The sequence below is a fragment of the Globicephala melas genome, chromosome 9 (genome assembly GCF_963455315.2).
Source record: "Globicephala melas chromosome 9, mGloMel1.2, whole genome shotgun sequence".
Taxonomy (NCBI): domain Eukaryota; kingdom Metazoa; phylum Chordata; class Mammalia; order Artiodactyla; family Delphinidae; genus Globicephala; species Globicephala melas.
Genome location: NC_083322.1, coordinates 38130579 through 38141048, shown reverse-complemented (window position 1 = coordinate 38141048; position 10470 = coordinate 38130579). Strand labels below are relative to the sequence as shown.

Here is a 10470-nt window from a genome sequence, read left to right as displayed (position 1 = left end):
GTAGTCTGAATATATTTTCAGATTTATCTTCCTAGTCATGGATTCAATTTTCTGAAATGGAAAGCTGCATTTTAATTAGTTTATCAGACAGTCAGGAAGCAGAATACATGGATACAGGTACACATAGGCTGTTAGACATGGTTATGGCAGACTGATGAAGTCCTCTTCTTATTCCTTATATATTCTCATTAAATTGGAAGCAAGATCATTAGTTCAGGGAGAGCATTAGGAGAAGGTGTAAAAGTGGAGAGGGTATGAAGTAATCTTCAAAGAAGGTGAATAGATGAATTAGATAAATATACTAGGAGAGGGATAGAGACATGCTTGTGGTTTTGAGTCTGGGCAGCGTTTTTATCTATGACATCGCCCAGAGAGAGTAAAGCTCTGTATAAAGACCACAGAAACTGCAACAATATGAGAAAATTGGTGAGAAGTATTTTGTTCTTTCAAAAAGGAGGAATGGGGTTCCAAAAGGATGATCTGAGGGGAAAATATGTATGCTTACGGCTCCCATTCTCCTTGAAGAAGTAATGTTTCACCCAAAATAGAGGATATATGTTTTGTGAGAAGACTGAAAAGAGTAGAACTAGAGGCCTGCATTGGAGAATGTCAGTGGGACCTCACTTCTTGTCAGCCCTTGGATGCTATGTTCGGATATGAAACCTCTTACTAGGGTCCTCAGTTTCTTTGTATGTACCCCCATCTCGCTAGTGGGTGGATCTGGACTCTTTGCAGCTGAGGATTGGATACCACCCTGTTAGTAGGACTGATTAAAGACTTGCTAATCTTGTGATTTAAAGTATATAAAGTAATGAAAAACTTACTGTACCTTCAACTTAAATGTCAATAAGATCAAACTAATGTAAAAGCCCAAATTGAATCTCTGTCATCGTGTAAACTATTTAACATAACAAATTCCTCCTGGATTTGCTATATTTTCCCAGGTGAATTTGATACCCTTCCCATTTTGCCCTGCCAGGTGAAAGTTTCCATTCGATAATCTTTCCAACTGTCAATACACTAGAATGGTTCGTAATGTTGTCTTTCCTACTTGAAGATCAAAAATTAAGTAATCAGCTGATTTTGAGACTGAAATGCATATGAAATTTGTTATCAAATTTTGGAGATAGAGACCTTAACCTTTGAAAGAGAGGCATGATAGTCTTGATTCAAAGAAGAGCTAACTCAGAGACAGTCCTTTAAGCTATACTAGGAATCCTCCACTATAGGAATCTCTATTAATTAACCTATGTTAGTTAAGGGAGACGTGGTTGTGTTAACAGACTTCAACATCTCAATGACTTTACAGAATAGAAATGTGTTTCTTGCTCACTTAATAGTCCAGGGAAAATGTTTCAGTTGTGTTGGCCTTTTTTCAGATAGTCACTCAGGGACCCAGACATTTTCCATCATGTGCTTCTGTTACCCTTAAGGTCTTATAATCATAAGCCTCCCACCGGAAGACATGGGAAGAGGCTGGAGGAGCCCATGAAAGGTTTTATGCGCCAGATACATTAATCATTTTTAATCATAATCTGAGTTGGCAAGAACTCAGAAACATGGTCATAACTAACTGCAGGGGAACCTGGAGAACATAACTTAGTGGTATTTCTAGGAAAAAGAGGTAAATGATTTTGGTGAACTGCTTGAAGCCTCTGCCATACTAATGAAGGAAAGAGTGACTGTGGCAAAATAAGGACATTGCTGAGGATTTTGTTTATTGGAAGTCGGTTGTAAGAGAGATGCTCGAGAGATTTCTGACTTTTAAAATATAAATTTTTAAGAGCTTTATTCTCATGTGTTTAAGAAGGAAAACTGGTAGTGTAGGAAGGCAGCTCTTGGTGAGAAATTTATAGTTTGGATCACTTTCACTTCTTAAATTTAGCAGGAGAGGAGAGAATTTAAAAGATAATAAGAAATCAAAACCCAAATTGGAGAAATGGGTGTCTCCAAATTTTTTTTAATTGAGGTATAATTGACATACAGCATTATATTGGTATCAGGTATGCAACATGATGACTCAGTATTTCCATGTATTATGAAACGATCAACACAATAAGTTAACATCCACCACCATACATAGTTATAATTTTTTTCTTGTGATAAGAACTTTTAAGATCTATTCTCTGAAACAACTTTTATATATGGCATACAGTATCATTAGCTGTAGTCACCATGCTGTACATTGCATCTCCATGACTTATAACTGAAAGTTTGTACTTTTGACACCCTGTATCCATTTCACACCTCACCACTGCCTGCCTGCCCCCACCTCTGGCAACTGCCAATCTGTTCTCTGAATCTATGAGCTTGTTTTTTCCTTTTTTTCTGTCTTTTTTTTTTTTTTTGGTTTTCACATATAAGTGAAATCATACAATATTTGTCTTTTCCTGTCTGAATTATTTCACCTAGTATAATGTCCTCAAGGTTTATGTTGCCATAAATGACAAGATTTCCTTTTTCAAAATGGTTGAATAATATTCCATTGGATATATATACCACATTTTCTCTATCTATTCATCTGTTAGTGGATACTTAGGTTGTATCCAAGTCTTGTCTATTGTAATAATACTGCAATAAAAATAGGGGTGCCTATATCTTTTTGAGTTAGTATTTTTCTTTCCTTCAGATTAAATACCCAGAAGCAGAATTGCTGGATCATATGGTAGTTGTAATTTTCTGAGGAATGTACATATTGTTTTCCATAGCAGCTGCACCAATTTACATTCCCACCAACAGTGCATAAGAGTTCCCTTTTTTCTGCATCCTTGCCAACATTTATTTCTTTTCTTTTTGGTAGACATTTTAACTGGTGGTAGGTGATATCTCATTGTGGTTTTGATTTTCATTTCCCTGATGATTGTGATGTTGAGCCCCTTTATATGTGCTTGTACCTGTTGTTCATCTGTATGTCTTCTTTGGAAAAATGTCTATTCAGAGCCTTTGCCCATTTCTTAATTGGATTTTTTTGCTGTTGAGTTTTTTAAAAAAAATATTCTGGATATTAAGCCCTTATCAGATATATGATTTGCAAATATTTTCTCCCATTCGGTAGGTTGACTTTCTCTTTTGTTGATGGTTTCCTTTGCTGTGCAGAGCTTTTAGTTTGATGTAGTCCCACTTGTTTATTTTTGCTTTGGTTGCCTTTGCTTTTGGTGTCAAATCCAAAAATTCATCACCAAGACCAATGTCAAGGAACTTACCACCTATGTTTTCTTTTAATGGTTTCAGATATTACATTTAAGTTTTTAATCCGTGTTGAGGCAACTTTTGTGTATGGTGTAAGATGGTGGTCCAGTTTCATTCTTTTGTGTGTGGCTGTCCAGTTTTCCCAACACCATTTATTGAAAAACTGTCCTGGAAACTATTGTATATTCTTAGCTCCTTTAGTCATAAGCTAATTGACCATATATGTATGGGTTTATTTTTGGGCTGTCTATTCTGTTCCATTGATCTACGTGTCTTTTTTATGCTAGTACCATACTGTTTTGATTACTATAGCTTTGATATATAGTTTGAAGTCAAGAAGGATGATGGCTCAAGCTTTGTACTTTCTCAAGATTGCTTTTGAATATTCAGGGTCTTTTGTGGTTCTTTATAAATTTTAGGATTTTTTGATCTATTTCTGTGAAAAATGCCATTGAAAGTTTGATAGGAGAAATGTTCTAATCTCATTTTTTTACATGTAACTGTCCAGTTTTTCCAGTACCACCTATTGAAGAGACTGTCTTTTCTCCATTGATTAACCGACCATAAGTGAATAGGTTTATTTCTGGGATTTCTATTATGTTCCACTGATCTATGTGTCTCTTTTTGTGCCAGTACTGTACTGTTTTGATGACTGTAGTTTTGAGTATAGTGTGAAGTCAGGAAGTGTGAAACCTCCAGCTTTGTTCTTTTTTCTCAAGGTTGCTTTCGCAATTCAGGCTCTTTTATGGTTCCATATGAATTTTGGGAATATTTGTTCTAGTTCTGTGAAAAATGCCATGCATCTTTTGATAGGGATTGCAGTAAATCTATAGATTGCTTTGGGTAGTATAGACATTTTAACAATATTAATGTTTCCAATCCATAAGCACTGGATATCTTTTCATTTGTGTCTTCATCAATTTTTCCCATCAATGTCTTATAATTTTCAGTGTGTCTTACATCTCAAGTTAGTATCTTGTAGGAAGCCTATAGATGGGTCTTTTTTTCTTTTTTTAATCCATTCAGCCACTCTATGGACTAAATTCTCCAATCAAAAGACATTTACATTTAAAATAATTATTGATAGGTTTGTACTTATTCCCATTTTGTTAATTGTTTTCTGGATGTTTCATAGTTCCTCTGTGTCTTTCTTCTTCTCTTGCTCTCTTCCTTTGTGACTTGATGATTTTCTGTAATGGTGTGCTTAGTTTCTTTCCTATTTTCCTTTTATGTGTCTAGGTTTTTGCTTTGTGGTTATCATGAGGTTTACATAAAACAAGTTAAGTTTGAATGCAATCTACAGCTTTTTATATTTTTATCCCCCCCCATGTTTTATAGTTTTGATGTCACATTTTACATCTTTTTATCTTGTGTATCCTTTAACTAATTGTTGTAGCTATAGTTATTTTTATTACCATTGTCTTTTAACCTTCATACTAGCTTTATAAGTGATTCAGCCATCACCTTTACATTATTCTGAATTTTACTATATATTTAACTTCTCCCATGAGATTTATACTTTCATATGTTTTCCTGTTACTAATTGGCACCATTTCATTTCAGCTTAAAGAAGTCTCCTTAACTTTTCTTGTAAGGCTGGTTTAGTGACAATGAACTCCTTTATCTTTTGCTTGTCTGGAAAACTCTTTACCTCTCCTTCAACAACTTTGCCAGGTGGAGTATTCTTGATTGGAAGTTGTTCTTTTGTTTTTTTGTTTTTTTCCAGCATTTTGAGTATACTGTGTCACTCCCTTCTAGCCTACAAAGTTTCTGCTGAAAAATCTGCTGATGATCTTATGGGGGTTGCCTTGTGCATAACATAAGTTATTTGTCTCTTGCTGCTTGGATTCTCTTCTTGTCTTTAACTTTCGACAGTTTAATTATAATGTGTCTTGATGTGGGTCTATTTGAGTTCATCTTTTTTGGAACTTTCTGGGTTTTCTTGATCTGGATATCTGTTTCCTTCCCCAGGTTAGGAAAGTTTTCAGGCATTATTCAAATGAGTTTTCTCCCCTCTCTTCTCCTTCTGGGACCCTTATAATGAAAATGTTGGTCTTCTTGATGTTGTCCCATAAGCCCCTTCAACTATCTCTACTTTTCTCATTCTTTATTCTTTTTGCTGCTCCTATTGTGTGAGTTCCACCAGTCTGTCTTCAATTCCATTGATCCTTTCTTTCGTTTTATCTAGTCTGCTGTTAAATCCCTCTAGTGTATTTTTCAGTTCAGTTATTATATTCTTCAGCTCTGTGACTTCTCTTTGGCACTTTTGTATATTTTCTGTCTCTTTGTTGGGTTCATTCTTTCTTCTCCCAAGTTTGGTGACCATCTTTATTACCACTATTTTGAAATTTTTTTCAGGTAAATCACTCATCGGTTTCATTATTGATTTTTTCTGAGGTTTTATCTTGTTCTTTCATTTGGAATATATTCCTATTTCTTCATTTTCCTCGACTCTCTGTGTCGGTTTCTATGCACTAAATAAAACAACCATCTCTCCCAGTCTTAAAGGAGTGGCCTTGTGTAGGAGATGAAACTTATTGTTCTACTTTGCCTTAGCTCTTGGTTGTCTGTCAATCCTTTGTGATTGTTCATGCAGCCTGTTTTATTTTTAGTGGCTCCTTGTAGTTGAGGGTGTGCCAAGACCTGTCAGTGGAGGGGAGGATCTGTCAGTACCTAGATTCAAGTGGTTTGGAAGCCAGGCCCTCAGGCAGCAGCTTTTAAAGTACGTAAATACATGTAGTCCTGTGGGGTCACAAGCATAAATCTCACTGGCCACCAGGGCCAGGAAATCTAGAGGAGTCTTCTGGGTGGCAATTACAAAAATCAGGGTGCCAGACAAGCTGTCTTCCGGGACATGCTGGTAACCTGGAATGAGGCAGAGGGAGAGCACAAATATGGCATCCACCCACCTCTGTCCATGCTGTTCTTAACTCAGTAGGCCCCTAGATGTGTGCTAAACCAGATCCCTGCCCTCAGAATAAAGTTCCAGGTCAAGCAAATAGGCCTCTGTCACAGAAAGACTGGGTGCAGGTTTCAGTCTCCTGACTGTGCAGTGCCCTGGGGTTGGTAGCCAGCCAAGAAGTGACTCTCCAATTATTGTAGTCCCATGGGACACATGAATGCCAGCCCTGCTGGCCACCAGAGCTGGTGATCAAAGGGTGTCCCATGGGTGGCAGTCACAAAAACCAGGGCACCAGACATGCATAGGGCTCTTCTCTGAGAGATACTGGTGCTCTGCAACATGACAGAGGGAGAGTGCAAAGATAGTGCCGGCCCTCTGAGGTCTCTGGAAAGGATTCCAGTCAGCCCTTATATGTGTGTTTAATTAGAATCCTGTCCCTCAGGTCATAACTATGAATATAAGCTAATAGGCCTTTTTCACAGAAAGACTGGGCTCCTGGGTCTGTTGCCTCTTGCTGGCCCTGGGAGTGTTGACAATTAAGAACTCTTTCTTGGTTGGTTAATAGTGACAGTGATTGAGGCACTCATGAAAGTACATACTAGGGAACACAGTTATAAACTCTACCTGGAGTTTCATCTTTGAGGAGGTAGCTTATGAGCTGGGTTGTTCAACAAGCATCAAGAATTAACTCTGCTGGTGATATGCTAGATGGCCTGAGAATACAAAATTAAATAGAAGGGGCATTTGTCTCCTGTCTGAAGATTTACAATCTTGAATTAATAGTTTGAATAGGAAGACACAAATAGTCAATAAGGTAGTAAGGCTGATAGCCAATTTGCTGAACTGTTAAAATACCAAATTCTTCCATACCAGGGTAAGTAGCAGCTAATCCAGGTACCCCTTTATTTGTTCTCTACTCTGTCCTGCCTCATTATCACCCCCAATCCTGTCTTCCATAGTCCCCGAACTTTCCTGTGTTCTAGTAACTAAAGGTTTAATACTTTTATGCAGTCAACATTTTACATATAATCCCAGGGGATGCACTTCACCAAGAGGTAAAAAAGTTTCAAGCCTTGAAATAGCAATGAGAATTTGGTAATCTGCAGTTAAAGGCCAAAGTGTGAAGTTCAAGTTGGGGAAGAGAGGGAAATGGAAATGAAGAACTCATAAGGATAATATAGACCCACAGAGAGATATTAAGCAGATATTTTTTATAAAATGATAATTTTGACCAACCTTAGTATATAAGCACTCATTGATGTGTGTTGAACTAGCTATTATGATGCTAATGAATTATTATTAGTAACATATACTCTTACTTTGCATATGTTTTTTGCTGTTGCTCTTTCTGTTCCTGCCAGCTAATGAGTTTGCATCCACATTTGAAAGATGACTAATCCTTGTCTGGGATCTTATCTGCTGATGAAACAAAAGAAAATGAGACGAGGCACACAGAGGAGATTGAGCTAGAGATGTAGTTTCCATAAGCACAAACCTCCAACCAATGGGAGGGAAAAAAGAAAAGCTTCATACATATAGACTAGCATGCAGGGAATTTACCTCCTTAGCTATACAATTATAAAATCTATTATGCCACTATTACTCCACTTTTCAATAGGTGATTTCAGAATTATAGACATGAGCACTGAAAAATCATTGGGAGGGGAAAAAAAATCAAACTTGATCTAGAGTGATTTTTCCATTTCACTCAGAACATTTTACCAAACAGTATCCGAATATTGACAAATAGGTTTACTCATCAATGTGCATAGGCATGAGATCACTAAGAAGTTCTGGATTAAAAAAGGGCCAGTAAGAAAGATTTGGCTATATGAAAATATTGAGAGATTGATTCCCCATTGCTTCCTCCCTTCCCAAAGAGAGAATGTATTCCTTATTAATGGATGATTATTACAGGTCAAATAATAAACACCCAAAACAGTACCTGAGCAAATCAGTGTTGTATTGTTACATCATAGTTTACTGTTCTTCCTGACAGTCACTGCATTGTAGATACTGTCAATTATAATTCCTAACACTATGTGTATAATGTTTCTTCATCTTCCATCTTCAGAGTAACTGAGTAATGTTATTTACTTCCATCACATATTAGTCTTCATATTCTTCCAGCAGTAAGCTCCAAAATCAAAATCTATCAATAGAATATGTATGCGTAAAAAATCCAAAATTTATCCCTTTGAGACATGGGAATAAAATTTTCATATTCCCAAAGGTCTGCATTTTTTTGGCATTGAACAGGGTATTACAATTTAACACAAAATCAGGTGACATTTAATACTATTTAATATTTTACAACTCTTTCTCTACTAATACAGATCATCTTAATGTGATAGAAATGTTTCTTGCACAGCATCATCTTGGGGGAAGCGTTGACCCTATGGTGTTCCTCTTCTCCATCCCTCTTCCTGGGGTTGGTGGTGGTGCCTCCCCATCACAGCAGCTCAGGGAGATCCATGCAGGCAGTCCTCTTCACTCTGAATGGGCAAGCGCTCTGGAGGAAGAACAGATTCCAATTTCTGCCAGCGCTCTGGAGGCCACAGGATGTGAGTAGCATGACCATGCAGGAGTCCCAGGGAAACCTGAACTCGTGAGAAACACAAAGTGAGAAAGATGTTCTTTTATACAGGATCATCATTAATATCTTGAAAACAGAATTTGATCCAGGTCTGATGTTCCATGGAAAGATAACGATGATGATTAAGAGAGTAAACCCTTAGTGGCATTTTTTCTAGGTGCTTTATATATGTAAGTTCCTTTAATACAACCATTTGAGGTAGGTACTGATATCCCCTTTTTGCATAAGAGAAAACTATGTTCAGGGAGGTTAAAGCACTAGCCAGAGGTCACATAGCTCTCAAGCCACAGAGGCTGGCTTCAAGGCTGAGTAGTCCAAGTTCAGGGGCTGCACCCTTAACCTCTATCGTCGGTAGACTGGTTGCTTAACCCCTGGAGGCATGGATCTGGTTTACATTCTCAGAATTTCCTCCAGCGTTCCCAGTATCTCAGAGAGACTTTTTCTTTCTTTTTTTTTGGTGGAAAATCAGAGATACCTTAAAAATATATCTATATGTCGTAAAAAATCCTGTCCCACATACTGGATGAGCAGCAGAAGTTAGGTGTGAGGCTGGGTAGGGTGCCTCCACCGAAAGTACACTGAGCAATTTGGATCTGCTGCTCACGAGGAGAGGCGGGAAACCAAGGGAGAAAAATCCAGTGTATGGTCTTCTACTGATGATGGTTCGACTTATGACTTTATGATGGTGTGAAAGCAAGATGCACTCAGTAGAAACCGTACTTCCAATTTTGATCTTTTCCCAGGCTAGCAATATACGGTATGATACTGATACTTTCTTGTGATGCTGGGCAGATGTCTTTGAGCTGCACAATTACAAGGGTAAACAATTGATACACTTACAACCATTTTGTTTTTCACTTTCAGTGCAGTATTCAATACCTTACATGAGATAGTCAGTACTTTATTATAAAATAGGCTTTGTGTTAGCTAATTTTGCCCAACCGTAGGCTAATGTTAAATGTTCTGAGCACGTTTAAGGTAGGCTAGACGAAGCCATGATGCTTGGTAAGTTAAGTTTATTAAATGCATTTTTTACTTAAGATATTTTCAACCTTCAGTGGGTTTATCAGGATGTAACCCTATCATAAGTGGAGGAAAATCTATATGAAAATCATTGCAGATGGTAAAAGACATACCAGGATGGAAGAGGAAGCAAGGGAAGGGAACTTCTCCTGGAGGATATAAGACTGAGTTCTGAGAGGGAGGGAGCCCTTAAAGACATGTCAGGGCTCCCTAGGGACATGAACTGCAATGCTCCAAAGAATGTAGCAAAAAAAAAAAAAAAGTGTAGCAAACCGGTTTAAAATGCAGATCAAGGCCCTATACTCAGAGATTTCCAGGCCCTCCCTCAGACCTGTGAAGGGTAATCTGTGCCTTTTGTTGGTGCTATCAGGTAGTATTTTAATGGTATGCAGAAGCTTACAAAACACACTCATATTGAGTGCCATCTATAAACCAGATACTATGTGTCCATTTTATTTTCAAATGTTTTCCCTATAAATTGGTGCTCCATAGTAATTAACATATGACACTGCTTTCATTAAAGTTCTTCTATTTATATGCATTTGAAAAAAACCACTGCCCAGAGACTCAGAGCTGGATGTCAAGGGAGACACTTCCAAATAGATAACCAGAAACCTTAAAAAAAGTAAAGAAAACATTCACAACATCTTGAAATACAAACAAAATAAGCCCAAAGGGTACCAAGAAGCCCATGGGCCCAATAAAGGAATTTTTCTTCAACTTGTTACTGTAAAAATCAAACCTACAGAAAATTTGAAAA

The 10470-nt window shown here is 37.5% G+C and overlaps 1 protein-coding gene across 1 annotated transcript in view; it reads right to left on the bottom strand.

Annotated features, from left to right (window-relative positions):
- Window positions 1–8377: 8377 nt before the first annotated feature.
- IMMP2L (inner mitochondrial membrane peptidase subunit 2) overlaps window positions 8378–10470 on the bottom strand; it is a 909720-nt gene continuing 907627 nt past the window's right edge. The window contains exon 7 of the mRNA XM_030857578.2: window positions 8378–8691. Coding sequence (XP_030713438.1) covers window positions 8554–8691 — 138 coding nt within the window. The 3' untranslated portion in view covers window positions 8378–8553. The remainder of the gene's footprint in view (window positions 8692–10470) is intronic.